We start from the raw sequence: 15,027 nt of genomic DNA, 5'->3' as shown, positions 1-15,027 counted from the left end.
TTACTTCCCCTTTCGCGCACTAGCCTGCGCCCTATTCTTCGCTCCCTGCTTCATCCTCGTGACCTTCCTCTCCGCCTTACTCTCATATCTAAACTTCTTCTTTTTCTTCTTCGGCCTATCCACCTTGGGCCTCTCCTTCGCCCACGTCTTCTTCTGCTCTCCTTCCCCGGTCCCGTTCTCCTTATCCTGCTCCCCACTATCCGCTCCACCTCCCCCAGTCTTCTGAAACCCGTGTTTAGATATCTGCACGCTTTCGATCGTAACAGTGGTGTATTTGTCTTCGTCTATGTACTCGTCTTCGCGGTCGATATCCTCTACGACGGGCTCTTCGAGCCCCTCCCATTCCTCTTCACTGGTATTGTCGTCGGAGTCAGTGTTTTCCGGAGATTCCTTATCAGAGTGGGGGTCGTCGGTGGCTTTTCGTAATAGAGCGTTGACTTCGCTGACATGTCGTTCTAGGTCCTCCTTTCGCTGTTTCCGCAGCTGTAGGGCACGTCAATGAGTACCCATTCATGCATCCTCTCATATGCACTCTTTCAGTGTACACCCCGCTCTACCCGCTCCATCATCCATTTATACCCCAAACCCCCAGCCCAATTCTCTACGCAAGTATTTAAATAGAAAGAAATCTCACCTCTCGCCTCAATCTCAACCTCTCCTCCTTCTCCTTCTTCGCAGCTTCTTCCTGTGCGTGTTTTGCACGCGCCAGTTTGCGCTTATGGAAACCTGTGAGGTATTCTTCACGTGCGGCGGGGTCGAAGAGGATTTCTTGCGGTACTGAGGAATTGGTTCTGCGTTTTTTTGTCGGTGGTGGCATTATAGGATTGCGTTGGTGAAGGAGTTAAGGTTGCAGGATAGCTGGAAAGGAGGCTGGGGGAAAGTCTCCAGGGTGCGGTTGGGGTTTAGATTTGGGATTGGTTTGCGATGGGAGGGAAGTTTGGGAAAGGGAGAATTGTAAAGCCGAGATTTTGCCGCGTGTGGCTAGACAAGGTGTGGCGGAGACGGCAATAACTGACACCTGGCATGTGATATTATAGGTTTTCGATTGGAGTGGCGATGGTGAATCCCATTCCTTCCGATGCTTAAAGATAGGGGTATCGTACTTCTCCAAACTATTTGAACCTCAAGATATTCAGCACTCTCAATGCACAATTCATAGAAATAACACTATTGGCCACTCATCGCCATACGAAGCTATAGTTCCCCACCATCTCCCATTCCACATTGCTTAGCATCCCCAACAGTCGCTTTTCTCCAGGGTAACGATTCAAGGTGTGCTTTTGCTCTATTACTTATGCACAAAGCCGCATCCACATCCTTCAACCCAGGTTCTCCGAAAATAGAGAGGATGGCCAAGCCAAGGTAGGAGTGGTAGATGTCTGGTGGGTGTCCTGGGAGTTTCCCAAAGCCGCCGACTAGGTGCTGCGTTTTGTCGAGTAACCACCGACGGATGGGTTTTCCGTCCACGAGGTCGAGATGGCCGAGGACTTTGAGAGGGGCGCAGGACCAGTATGCGTAGCATGTATCCCCTATTTTGTTGGCACGGCCGTTGAGGCCTACCCTTGAAAGGTCGTAATATGAATCTGAGAGTTTCATGGACGGCCGTGGATCATTGGTGGTAGCTGCCGAATCGGCCTCAGCCGCGTGGGCATCGAGGGCATCGTCTTCCTCTATTGTTAAAGTTTGCCGGGAGACTAGCCAGCGTAGCAATAGCAGAGGATTTTTTATACCTCGAATTCGGTCGTCAGGCTGTTGTGAGGAGTTTGCGGGAAGTGGTAGGCGGTCGATTAAGGAAAGAGCACTGACGGCGCAGCAGGTATACCCAGAATGAGCTTCGTGGTATGCATCTTCTGAGATTCCTCCGTCGTAAGTTTCAGAGTTCCGTAAACACTCAACGAACTTGTCGACATCTATGTCTGGTACTTCGTCAATTGGACCCGCGACTGTACCCCTCAACATCCACCTGATACCAGCAGCGGTGTATCCGAATCTCGTGTCATGGCCGCCTTCAATTCGGCCGTCCAACCCAAGAGTCTCTCCAAAGCTCCCGTCATGTCTCTGCATCTTATTCAGCCAGGAGAGGGTTTCCCTTCTCTTTACTCTCCGTAGATTATCTCCCAATATCGCGAGTATGGAAATAGCGAAGAAAGTCGCTGGCACGGTTGCCGGATCCCAAACCGCATTTTCAGCTTTCCTCAAGCTTCCAAAGTCTGTTCCTGGAGACCCTCGAAAACCACCTTCTGGAAGTTGGCAGCGATATATCCATTCTATGTGACCTTGACGTTCCTCAGATGAAAGCGCCGCCGGTAAATCTCCCAGCAAGTCGACTGCGGAGAGGATGAAATAAGCAAGCATTATGCGATTTGAATCGTTGCCAGTGTAGTGATGGGGCAGGAATGTTTTTAGATTTCTTCTCCAGTAGTTGATGTGCTTGGAATAGTAAAGTGTGCTCTCGCGGGAGGCCATTCTGAACTTGTTCTCTAATTTGTGCCTTGCGAGATCGTCTGAGGGAGACCTTCAGGTTCGTCCCAGAGCTTTCCCAGGATCACGGAAACATATGGTGAGATTCGTGCTGATTTTGCCTGATGGGAATCGCCCGTTTTGAGAAGAGGTCCCGGTGATCATTCCCTGAACCTGGCGTGGGTGACAACGGCGTGCCAAGAATAAGGCCAGCAGGGATTTGCCGCATTATGTGAGTTCTTCAGCTGGCCTCTGTCGTCGAAGCAGAAACGCTCTCCTGAAATCAGCAGCTACTCACCACCTTTGACGCCAGCTAGCACTATTTGTCGCGGCTGCGCTTCCCACTTCACCCTTCTGCTTCACCCCCCGTGCCTCCTCACCAATCTCCGCAAGTATCACGCCGTGCAACAATCCGCGATCACATTGGGGCGGGCTACTCGTGTTCCACAGACTTTCCTCGTCCACGCTCATTTACACTGCCACACGACACAAAAACGTCTGCTTGATCTAGGAGACTTTGGACTTTTAGCAAGGAGTTTCTACGGATCAGTGATACCCTTCCAATATGGCTTCAGGCTTCGCTGGGTCGTTCTGGTCAAGCGACTATGCGGGCGGTACGACCTACGTGCTCACCTCTGTCTGTGCATGTGCTGACTCCTCGCAGGACTAGGAGTTCTCTTTGGGAAGCTTCAGCAAGGTGTTCAGGAAAACCAACAGGTCCTTACTATTGCCCGCATGCGTGCGGATACCGAAGAGCTATACGGAAACAGCTTGGGCGGCATTGGACCCGCCGCGGAGCGCATAACGGGTGGATTCGCAAGAGATGAGGGTGCTAGCGTGCGGAAGGTGAGTCGATTCGTGGCTGGCATACTTAAGAGCGTGGCTCACATTACGTTAGGCCTATGAAGGCGTCCGCACCGAGATGGAGTCGGCTGCCCAGAACCACCGTAAGATCGCATCTAACATCCGAGAGCTCGTTGTCAACCCGTTCAGTCGTTGGTGTGAGGCGCATGCCGCTCGGGTGCAGAACTCGCAAGATGATCTCCAGAACCGCATCAAAATTCACGACCGGCAAGCCGAGGCTGTGCGCAAGTTCCGGTCTCAGTATTACAACAAGTGCCGACTGGTCGAGGACCTTGAAGAAGAGGATAAACTGGCCTTCCAAGACCCACAGAGTGAGGCAGCAAGCCCCAAGGCTAAGAATATCCCGACCATCAAGATGTCCGAACCGGACGACAATCAGGAAGACCCGATCGACCTCGGTGACGAGACCTATCAGCCAGAACAGGTCAAGAAGATTCTGACGCATATGTTGGGAACTATCAAGATCGGAGAGGTCAAAGTTCCGATCCTGGGTGTCTACCAAAACTGCTCATCTGGCTCGGACATTACCGAATATATCCAGAAACACATGGGTGCATCCAGCGTCAGCTATGCTGAGAGAATTGGCCAGGACATCGTCGATAACGGCTTCCTGCGCCTGGTTGGAAACGTAGGAAACGCCTTTGCAAACAGTTCGAGGATGAACTACCAGTGGAAGACGAAGGTCTTCCAAATGACGGGGATTCCAGAGAGAAAGAAACCCCTGGAACGTGCATCTTCTGCTATGTCCCAAGATAGTTTCACAGTTGACTCTCCCGTTGGAACTGTGCAGGAGTATCTCCAAGGCTGGAATCCACTCAATAACCCGTATCCCAACGAAACACCAACGGAAAAGCTTCGGAGAGAAGCCCGGGAATCCGATGAGCGTTATAAGGCCTCTGTGAAGAAGCTCGACTCTCTACGCTGCAATCTGGAAGAGGCCATGGTCGACCACCTAAAGTTCATGGAACGTTGCGAGCTGGATAGGCTAAAGGCCATCAAGGCCGTCATTTTAGACTTCTCTGGTGCCGTCAGCAATGTCATCCCCAGTCTGCAGAGCACTGTGGATAAGATGATGCTGTTCCAAGAGACCGTCCAGCCTCTGGGTGATCTGAGGTATATGCTCGAAAACTATAGGACAGGACCATTTATTCCAAGGGTTACGACGTACGAGAACTACTACAACTCAGTTGATGGTAATAAACCCACCATTCTATAATTTGACATAATTTCCTAATTGTGTTACAGAGCAAACCTTTGGCGTGGACCTCGAGGCCAGGGCTCGATCAGACCGCAAGCGGGTCCCAATAATCATAACTACCATTCTCACTTTCCTCGACAACCACTACCCTGATCTTGAAGGTGATGAGGTTCGCCGCGGCATTTGGCTTGTCGACGTTTCTCTCGCACAGACTCATGCTCTCCGGAATGCCATCAATACTGGAAAGACATTCCCCCACGAAATCCTTGAAAAATTTGAGATACCCGTTGTTGCAAGCGTTCTTAAGCTCTATCTTCTCGAGCTTCCCGGTATATATAGGCCCACTCAATATCGACTCACAAATACTAACTGCACTAGATTCCCTCGTCTCTTCCCATGTTTATGAAATCGTAAAGACAATCTACAGCACCACCGCCACCGACGCCTCCGAGGAGACCCGGGTCTCTGTCATTCAGTCGACCCTTGGTCAACTCCGCCTTGCCAACATTGCAACTCTTGATGCGATCACAACTCATTTTACTCGGTTGATTGAGCTGACCTCAGCGGATGAAGCCTACATTACGGCTCTTGCGCAGACTCTCGCCCCTTGCATCTTACGGCCACGCCAAGAGTCAAGCTTGACAATGAACGAACGTTACAGCTTCCGCCTCATCCGCGATCTCTTCGCACATAAGGATGCAATTTTTGGGGAACTGAAGCGTGCCAGCACTCTCACCCACTCTTCATCTGGAGCACAACGTCCCCGCGCCATTTCGACGGATGAGAGCAACCGACGAGCCAATTACGAAGAGCGTAACCGTGCTATTGCCGCACAGCGCTCCCCACGCGCCACCTCGCCGAACCCTGGCTCTCGAAACCATCGTCGCGACCGAAGTTCTGGAGGCCCGGAGACCAGGTTCCCAGTCAATACAACCTCTCCAACGGAGCGCAGGGGCACAGCTGGAAGTCGAAACTCCTTAGAAGTACCCGGAAGTGCGGATCAGAGCCCTGTTGTTGATGGCAAGGGCACCAATGGTAGCATAGATGCAGCTCAAGAGCATCCGGCCCCATCTAGTACCCGCGTTCCCCTGCCCAGGAAACCTGCTGGTGGCTTGGGGAGGAACCCTGTGAACCGTGACTCGGTTGGTAGCTTGAGGGGGGAGGACGCTCCTAGAGGCGTGCAGCTCGAGGATAAACCGATGGATGATTAGTTTGACGACTGATTCTAGTTGACACATGCTTTTACGACTTGGCTGCTGCATAGGGGAATTGGCATTTTGGAACGAACATGCATGATCACCCACGAGAAGCGAAGGCCTTTTGTGAAGCGGTAATGCACGGTAATGGCTCAATATGTAAAGACACTAGGGGAGCAATATCTTGGAAGCATTGGTTCAGTGGACTGTAGGGAATGTTTGGATCGGCCCCTATCTGGCAAATAGGGCTGATTAGGTGGAGGCTGTAACATCACTACTGTAGGCTTTGAGTTCTTTTGTCTTTAGCACTTGGAAATGTGATGATGAGCATATTTTACTCCTTCCAAACCTAAGTTGCATATGGGCGTGAAAAGCCAAGAGATGTTGACAGGGCTAGGGTGAGTTTGCTCGGCTGATGAGATGCCACCGTCGTCACTCGGACTTGTTCCAAGGCGGCACATGTTGCATGGGTTGGTCCATGTGGCTGGGCTCCGATGCCTCAACACCTTAGCATCTCACCCAGCCATGCTGCCGGCCTCTTAATACCTCAGCTGCCGCTCATTCCTGGCTGACCGAGATCTGTTCTTCAAGGCCTCTCTCTCTCCCTCTCTCTGTTAAACGCGCACACCCGTGACTACAGATTTCATCACTTGCTTTTGCATCCATCGCGAGTACCCCACTCCCAATCAGCCCACGAATCACAGCCCGATCGCATTGTTGCGACACAGTTCGCAAGCACCCAATGTGTCTCGTCAAGGTGCGGCAGGAGGAGGATGTTGTGGTTCCATACCGAGTTGTCCGGACTCGCTCGCCCTCGCCCCCTCGACACCGCCGCTCCACACATCGCGTCTCCCGGACTGAAGTGATTCGGGAGACGTCTCGCCCGCCGTCCGCTAGCTACGTCGCTGTGCCGGCCCCTAGGCCTCTTTCAATTCCTGCTCCACAGCCTGTTCCGGTGTTTGTCCAGGAGCCGCCTCCACCACCTCCGCACGCTCCAGCGCCCCAACACCATTATGTCGAAGTCAGCCCCAGGAGCAGTATTACGAGCCACAGTCCTAGTCGGCACAGCGAGTATGTTGTGCATGAGCGCGAGTCCAGGAGAGAGCGTGTGAGAGACTATTCGCCAGAGTCCTCTCCGCGTTATGACCACTTTAGATATGTGGAACCGGCACCTGAGCCAGACCGGTATGAGCACTTTGAACGACGGAGAAGTCGCAGTCGGGTAAGAAGCAGGAGTCGAGGGTATGATGACCACGACCCCCGAGGGAGCTACCGAGAGACCAGAGAGAGGGTGGTGATTGTGGATGATGACGGGCGCAGGAGGAGGGAATATCGAAGGTAGATGGCATTTCTAGCAGAACCATAGCGAGCGCATTCTTTGCCTGCTACGGTCTGTGTTCTTGCATTTCGACTGGTGAAGTGATGATGGAACGGTTATTCGAATATCCTTGGGTTTTATTTACTTGTCAGGCGTTCTTCTTCGCAATTCTGTTCAAAATAGAAGCGTGATCTAGCCTATGAAGTCACAGGGTGCCTGGATGGCATTGTTACCTGTCACGTGCCTGTCTATCCATAGGATCTGCGTGCGGGGCTGTCTTCCGCAACTCAATTCTTCCCGGATATTCAAACGTGAAGTGAAGGGACAAAAAAAAATTCCTAGAATCCTTAGACGCTACAATAGTCTCTCTAGGTACATAAATAGGACACGTTGTCGTCATTCTCAACCGACACGGCACATTCCTTGAAAAGTGAAACCTTGGGACGCCGCTTTTTGCATGTGGCTTGTGAAACTTTGGGCGCGTTGATTGCACACGACCACGGCCATCAGCTGGGCTTACCTGGGCATGCCGCACATTCACAATTCTTCCTCGCCGCCTGGAACAACCTTCTCCAAAAGTGAAGCCCCGGACATGCCTGTACCGCCTGCCGAATTTGCTCTCCGGATCACCAGCCAGAGACAATGTCTATTCGCGTCCTAATCAAGGAATATCCCCACCGTGCAATCGCTCTCTCGACCGCGACACATGCCCTCGTGCTCCGTCATAGCTCAACTTCAACCGAGCAGAATGGGCTTTACAACGCCTCTCAGACTTCGCTATCGAGTAATGGGGCTGCGGCGGCAAGATGTATGGTGGAATTCTCGACGGTGGAAGAGCTGGATTTAGGGGAGTACCGGGCCCTGAATATGGTCAATACGCATGGCACGCTGGGCTTGATCACCGTGAATGGGGATGTTTTCCTGGTCGTGGTGAATGGGGCGTCCAAGGTGGCGACAGTGAGGCCGGGGGAGACGGTACAGAGGATACATTCGGTGGGGTTTTGTGAGCAGCACCGTGGGGATATGTGGGGGGGGTTTTTGCTAATGGAAGGCAGATTGCTTGAACAGCTCTAGCTATGATGCTCTTCTTAACGATGAAGTAAATCCTTATCCGACGGATACTATAGACGATGAAGGCTTTGAAATGGGCTTTGGGAGAGGGAAGGGAGAGTCTCCGCTGGAACACCCTTGCTTGGCGTTGAAGAAGTTGTTAAGTAGTGGTACATTTTATTACAGCTCAGACTTCGACCTTACAAGGCGGCTGCAGGAAAGGTGCGAAGATGCGACTCTATGGCGGAAGCGCAAGGCTAACGTGCTGAAGGTCCTCTGATGCAGCAACCGTGTCCATCGACAGTCTCGACGCCGGTTTCCTTTGGAATTCATATATGATCCAGCCGTTGGTTGACTTTAGATCTCGACTAGCCCCCCGCGAGAAGGAAGCACTAGATGCTTCCGGCATTCTGACCTCCGCAATTCGAGGCTTTGCTCTTACCATTACCATTCCCTCATCCACTTCCCCTATTCGGACGCAACGATCTGGACTGCCGTCATCCATGACTCTTATTTCTCGACTGTCTTGCAGAAGAGCAGGCACTAGGTTCAATGCACGTGGCATTGACGATGATGGCAATGTCGCTAATTTCGTGGAAACAGAAACAATATACTGGGCACCATCAGGTGTATGCTTCTCATACACACAAGTCCGAGGAAGTGTGCCTGTTTTCTGGGAACAGCAGACTGGACTGCTCCCCGGACAGCAGAAGATTACCATTACCCGGTCTCCTGAAGCCACTCAACCCGCATTCGACAAGCACTTCGAAAATCTAGAGTTGAGCTATGGCGCGACTCACGTCGTTAATCTCCTCAGCAATGAAAAGCCTAACGAGATGGAATTGACTAGTCGATATCGGTACCACATCAGGAACAGCCCGCTTAACAGCCAAGAGAAGGGCTCATCCAGAGACCACGAGCTCATCCAGCTCACGGAGTTTGACTTCCATGCTGAGACACGAGGACCAGGGGGTTATGAGATGGCTAGTGAGATTTCTCGGTGGATTCAGAACTCCGCCGATAGCTTTGCCTACTACCTAGCTGAAGAGGCAGAGGAGCATGCGAGGGCAAATGGAGAGGAGCATATTGTCAGATGTCCAACTACAATTCTTCAGCAGGAGGGTATCTTTAGGACGAACTGCCTCGACTGCCTCGATCGAACCAACCTCGTTCAAACCATCATTAGTAAAATGGCTCTGGAGATCTTCCTGGGTCATAAGGGGCTGGGGGCTAACCCTGACTTCTGGATTAGACACTCAAGCATGTGGGCGGATAATGGAGACGCTCTATCACGCATCTATGCAGGCACGGGAGCGCTTAAGTCATCATTCACTCGGCATGGAAAGATGTCACTTGCCGGAGCGCTGGCAGATGCCCGGAAGAGCGCAACGCGCATGTATATCAACAATTTCGCGGACAAAGGACGACAGAACACGATTGACATGCTCCTTGGACGGTTGATGGGGCAGGTCCCAGTCCATCTCTATGATCCAATCAACGATTATGTCATGTCGGAACTAAACAAAAGATCCGCGGAGTTTACTGAAAACGAGGTCATCCATATGCTCGTTGGCACTTTCAACTTAAACGGCAAAACGCATGGGATTAATGAAGATCTGTCGCCCTGGTTATGTCCGAATGTGGATCCTTCTCAGCAATGTCCTGAGATTGTGGCCGTTGGATTTCAGGAAATCGTTGAGCTTAGTCCGCAGCAGATCATGTCAACAGATCCAGCAAGGAGGCAGGCCTGGGAGTCTGCGGTTAGGAACTGCTTGAATAAGAATGCATCGAAGCATGGGAAAGAAGAGTATGTCCTTCTAAGAGGGGGTCAGCTTGTTGGTGCTTCGTTGTCTGTTTTTGTGAGAGCCAACTCTTTGAAGTTCATCAAGAATGTTGAAGGCAGTTTAAAGAAGGTGATTTGAATCCTCAAACTCTACCAACCTTGATGCTGACGCGAACGCAGACTGGCATGTCTGGGATGGCAGGCAACAAAGGCGCGGTAGCAATTCGTATGGAGTATGCCAATACTTCCATCGTCTTCGTCACAGCCCATCTTGCAGCAGGCTTCGCCAACTATGAAGAACGAAATCGAGACTACAGAACCATCAGTCATGGCTTGCGATTCCAAAGGAATCGCTCCATCGAAGACCACGATACAGTTGTTTGGCTCGGAGACTTCAACTACCGAATAGGTCTGAGTAATGAAAAGGTACAAAGACTCTGCCATGTTGGCGATCTAGAGACTCTATATGAAAACGACCAGGTGCGTCCCCTATATCCTTCCTTTCCGAGCCCGACTGCTGATTGCATTGCCATAGCTCAATCTTCAAATGGTCGCCGGCCTAACATTCCCTTACTATTCCGAAGCCCGCATCACCTTCCTCCCCACCTACAAGTATGATCTTGGCACCGACACCTACGACACTTCCGAAAAGGCACGTATACCCGCGTGGTGCGATCGCGTGTTACGCAAAGGCGACAACATCCGACAAATCAACTACGACGCCGCACCTCTGAAATTCTCCGATCATCGTCCTGTGTATGCCACATTCCAATGCCTGATCAGCAAAGTCGACGAGAAGAAAAGAGAACGGTTAAGCCAGGAAATGTACCGACAGCGCCGCGGCGTCGTTGGCGATACAAGGGCAGGCGGGGGACTAGAAGATACCGACGATGAAGATTTGATCGGGTATGATAGCATTGAGCCAGGGTTACCGCCTGCGAGCTCTGATCGTAAGAAGTGGTGGCTTGATAATGGTATTTACGCCTCTCTTCCCATAATAGCGTTTATTCTGATTCACATCTAAAAGGTCTGCCTGCGAGATCGAGAGTCCAACCACCAAGTAACGACCACTTCCCCAACCCGAAGAGACCAAGTAATCCGTTTACCCCAAGCCCAGAGCCAGATTGGGTCGAGGTTAAGCGGATGGGAAGGCCGCCTGAGCCGCCGCCGGCGAGGGGCTCGACCAGAACGAAGACGGTGGATTTTAATGGGAATGGCACAGACAAGGGAGTGGGTAGGAGTATGCCGAGCGTGTTGGCGAGTTCGACAACCAGTCTTGCAAATACGAAAGCTATGGCTAGGAAGCTTACTGTGCAGCCTTTCAACCCGAATTCTAATAGCAGTTCCCCTGGTGTTTCGAACTTTGATGGAACAAAAGACACGCCAACAAACATACCAACACGATTATCACGCTCCCCATCCAACACGTCCATACACTCTCTCCCGAACCTCCCCGTCCGTCCCGCTACCAACTCCCAATCCCACCCACCAAACCCGTCAAACCTCTCATCCCAAATCCAGGTCCAAATATCTCGTAAACCCGCACCCCCTATCCCGACCAAAAAACCAAGCCTTCTATCAGCCTCTCTCTCCCTCTCTCCAGCTTCTACGCCATCGCTACCACCGCCATCCAATGGCTATAGAGAAAATCCAGTGGAAGCACAATCGCAACAGAGACCACACCCTCCACCTCCTCGTCGGTCAATGGCCACTGCACAGACTTCCGCGTCTAGAAGCCGGAAAATCTCAAGCCAGGAGATGCAACAGAGTCTACTGGACACTAATCCCCACGAGGAGAAGAGACCGCCGCTTCCGCCTCGAGCTGGCACGGGCAGTAGCACTGGCTCAGCGCCCACTTCTGTGAGAGGCAAACGAACAAATGTAGGCGGAGGTGGAAGCGAGAATTTATTAGACGATGAGCCGTCCGAGGAATTGGAGGCGCTGAAAGGGTGGGAGGTCTTACGGCCTGTGAGGTGATAGAGAGATAGTTATCAATATTGACAACGATAGACTGAACTCGGGCTTTTAGAAAGGTAGAGCGGGGTTAGTTTGTCGGCAGGTTTTCAGTTCACATGGTATGAAGTCTGGCGAGATGCTTGGTGTTCATGGTGCGCGTGTGTCATGCGTAAGTGCTCAGAGCGGTGCGGTTGATTTCTGTGAAGTAGCTACTGCTCTTTTAGCGTTGGTGTAATTTAGAGCGAACGGAAAAAGGTGGATGACCTTCGGGACTGGGCTCGTTATGGATAGAGAAATGGGCACGAAAAGTTCACTTAGGACTAGGGTTTTTAGGCGTCATCGTCTTCTATATACTAAGTGTCTATCTAGTCAGCTGCATGTATCCCGGTCCCCTTCACGACTGCTAAGTAGGTAGCTAGTTGACGGATGTACAAGCAGCGCGCGTACAAAGCCCAGGAACCCCAGACGCACACAGTCCCCCGACCTTACTCTCGCCACCTACCCATAGCACTCTCCCGTCCCATCAGGGCAGACAAGCCCAGTCCAACGCCTACCCAATAACCTCCTCCGTCTCCTCAATAATCTCCTCGACAATCTCCTCGACCTCCTCCGTCTCCTCTGTCTCCCCATCCTCCTTCTTCACTATCCCACCATTCAACTCAATCTCTGCGCCCTCTTCCTTCAACATCTCAATCATGCTCTCCCTCCAAGCCAGCCATTCCTGTAACAGCCTCCTGCGCTGCTCCACCACCTGTCTATTCGCAGTATTTTTCTTCGCCAGATCCTGTTCGTCAAAGAGCTTGCTGTAGTTTCGCAGGTTCTTGCGGATCTCAGATTGCTCTTCCTTGGAGAGGAGGGTGGGCGGGCGAGGTCGCCAGATCAGTTGCTTGAAGCGGTCGATGTGTTCTTCCCGTAGGAGGTTGCCTTTGAAGTCGTAGAGATGGTAGCCATTTTCCATCTGCATGAGAACATCAGTATGCTTCTTAGTTGTAGGGCGTAACCGGAAATTCTGAACTTACATGGTGACGGAAAGCCGACGCCACGGTAGCAACGTAACGTCCAGTTGGGTCCCACTCAATATCCGTGACACCGTAGTGTTCAGCGGTATTCATGAGCTGAAGATTAGCAGTTAGATCCTTGTCCTTCTCGTCCTTTTCATCCTTCGGCTTCTCATAGCTGAGATCATAGAAATCGAGGTCGAAGGATTGCTGAGATTGCAGTGATGCGACAACCACGAAGCGGCCCTTGGGAGACCAGTAGATGGCGTTGCTGTTCTTCTTGTCGTAGGTGCGGATGTGTCGGAAGTTGCCTACGACGTTTCCTTTGGCCTTTTCGGGGCAGAAGAAGGATACGGATGTCTTTGGGGGGACCGCGGCCTGTGCGGGGATTTCACCGGTGGTGATCAAGACGAAGCGGTTGCCTTTGGGTTCCCAGGCAAAATTGATGACAGTGTCTTTGATGGAGTCGACAACTTCGACCGGTACACCCTTTTCCCGGACTCGGAAGATTTCCAGGTTAGTGGCCATGGACTTCTTAGACTTGGAGTGGCGATCGACTTTGACGCAAACGTAGGCAGCCTCGGATTGCCAATGAAGCTTGGCATCAGAGACGTTGAAGAGGTTGCGAGTTCGTACAATCTCCTTTGATGGAATCGACATAAGACCTACCTTGGCAGGATTGCTACCGAGCTCAGGAGTCCAGTAGCAGAGGAGCTGTTCGTAGACTTTGATGCCGTCTCGCTTGGGTGTTGCAGGAGCCCACTCGAAATCCATCACACCCTCAATCTTGATAGAAGCCTTCTCGAGCAGGTTCATCCGGGGTAGTTCGTAGACGGAAATGGATTGGCCTTGGGTCATACGGGCAACATATTTGTCATCTGAAGACCACTTGAACGTCGGCCACTGCATCTTCTTCTTAACCGGGTTGCCCTCTGCATCCGTAGTGCTTGGTACATCGATAGTAGTGAAGGAACGCAGAGGCTTGCCCGTGGCAATATCCCAGATGATGTAGTTCTTCCCATCTTCTTCCAACGAGAGATGGGGAACCGGGTGGTTCTCATCAACCTGAAGAGGTTTATGCGACCACGTGGTAACGTATTTCTCACTGGGCGAGAAATCCACGAGATTGACTCCAGGGTGGGCAAACCGCTTCTGCCGACTCCACGTCTTGCCCCCCCACAACTGTACACCTTGGGCGTGCATGGAAGTGAGGAATGTTCCCTGTGGTGACCACTGCACAAAGAACTCGGTCCAGTTATCGCGATCAACGGCCGCCTCGGGCGCATCTTCCTTCTCGTTCCAGAACACACCGACCTTGTCGCCGCGGAACATAACTATCTGGTCTCGTGCGTCAGAATCCCCAAGCCATGATCGCAAATGCTCCTTTTGCTGGAAGGGCTCAATTTCGGGTGGATAGTACTCCTCCTCGATGCGACCTTCGCGTCCGTAGCGATCGATATCCGTGAGCTTATTGACGGCCATGGTGTGTTTCTTGTCAAGCGGAGTGCCATGGAGTTGCTTAACAGCCTGAACAGCCTCACTTGGGGCATTGTATTCGACAAACGCATAGCTATCACCACCACCGTTAGTCTCCACATCTACCTCGTGCGCCGAAGTCTCCGGAATTTAGACCTACCCCTCAGTCTTGCCCTCATCATTCAGCGGCATAAACACGCCATCGTCCTTCACCCTTCCCACCGAGTTCAACTTCCTCAGTAGGAACTTAACCAGCTTGGCCCGGTTGTCCTCGGGCACGACGGGCAAGCCATCCACCACCACGAAGGCGTCTAGACCCTCGTCTAGGCGTACTTGGTATTGTTCTTCGATATCAGTAAAGTCGATTTGGGATTCGTCGAATTCATCATCATCGATGGGGAGGTTTTCGTATGAGGGCGCCATTATTTTCTTCTGTTAGGGTTAGGTGTGAGGTGGGGTTGTCGCAACTTATAACTTTCGAAATTCTGTGTGCCGCGCTTGAGGAAAACTCAATCACGTGATGCATAGACTTTCTGAGTAAAATGGATCCAGTGGCAGTGCTTTGCAATGACTCCGCAAGTGTATAAGTGTTGTCCAATGGATTTCATTATTCTGCAGTGAGAGAATCAAAGAACAGGACCCAGTATGACTCATTTCATTTCCATCAACCGGTGAGGGCAACTTCGACATCTAACTCATGAGTACGGATCCGTACCGGATGCTAGAAA

The 15,027-nt window shown here is 51.7% G+C and overlaps 4 protein-coding genes across 4 annotated transcripts; 2 read left to right on the top strand and 2 right to left on the bottom strand.

The window, feature by feature from the left end:
• On the bottom strand, nt 1-2,609 carry BDR25DRAFT_340494 (terpenoid cyclases/Protein prenyltransferase; the record flags this gene model as incomplete). Its single annotated transcript, XM_033693507.1, has 3 exons — nt 1,209-2,609; nt 635-777; nt 1-483 (listed from the first exon to the last, which is right to left on the bottom strand). Exons 1-3 carry the CDS (start codon nt 2,464-2,466, stop codon nt 1-3), a joined length of 1,884 nt encoding a protein of 627 aa, XP_033551608.1. The 5' UTR covers nt 2,467-2,609.
• A 123-nt stretch (nt 2,610-2,732) lies between these two features.
• BDR25DRAFT_280288 (rho-GTPase-activating protein-like protein) lies at nt 2,733-6,030 on the top strand. Its single transcript, XM_033687801.1, has 5 exons — nt 2,733-3,074; nt 3,125-3,306; nt 3,359-4,517; nt 4,570-4,851; nt 4,901-6,030. The coding sequence occupies exons 1-5, from the start codon at nt 3,026-3,028 to the stop codon at nt 5,731-5,733; spliced, it is 2,505 nt and encodes an 834-aa protein (XP_033551607.1). The 5' UTR covers nt 2,733-3,025; the 3' UTR covers nt 5,734-6,030.
• A 1,474-nt stretch (nt 6,031-7,504) lies between these two features.
• BDR25DRAFT_280286 (uncharacterized protein) lies at nt 7,505-12,143 on the top strand. Its single transcript, XM_033687800.1, has 6 exons — nt 7,505-8,039; nt 8,092-8,308; nt 8,358-9,999; nt 10,050-10,349; nt 10,405-10,843; nt 10,897-12,143. Exons 1-6 carry the CDS (start codon nt 7,679-7,681, stop codon nt 11,844-11,846), a joined length of 3,909 nt encoding a protein of 1,302 aa, XP_033551606.1. The 5' UTR covers nt 7,505-7,678; the 3' UTR covers nt 11,847-12,143.
• A 19-nt stretch (nt 12,144-12,162) lies between these two features.
• Nucleotides 12,163-14,897, bottom strand: BDR25DRAFT_332112 (eukaryotic translation initiation factor 3 subunit B). The gene is made up of 3 exons (XM_033692715.1): nt 14,460-14,897; nt 12,845-14,393; nt 12,163-12,783 (listed from the first exon to the last, which is right to left on the bottom strand). Exons 1-3 carry the CDS (start codon nt 14,720-14,722, stop codon nt 12,376-12,378), a joined length of 2,220 nt encoding a protein of 739 aa, XP_033551605.1. The 5' UTR covers nt 14,723-14,897; the 3' UTR covers nt 12,163-12,375.
• Nucleotides 14,898-15,027: the final 130 nt, after the last annotated feature.

This window comes from Lindgomyces ingoldianus, assembly GCF_010093535.1.
Source record: "Lindgomyces ingoldianus strain ATCC 200398 unplaced genomic scaffold BDR25scaffold_6, whole genome shotgun sequence".
Taxonomy (NCBI): Eukaryota; Fungi; Ascomycota; class Dothideomycetes; order Pleosporales; family Lindgomycetaceae; genus Lindgomyces; species Lindgomyces ingoldianus.
Note: the sequence above shows the minus strand (reverse complement) of the source record. Positions and strands in the feature narration are given on the sequence as shown.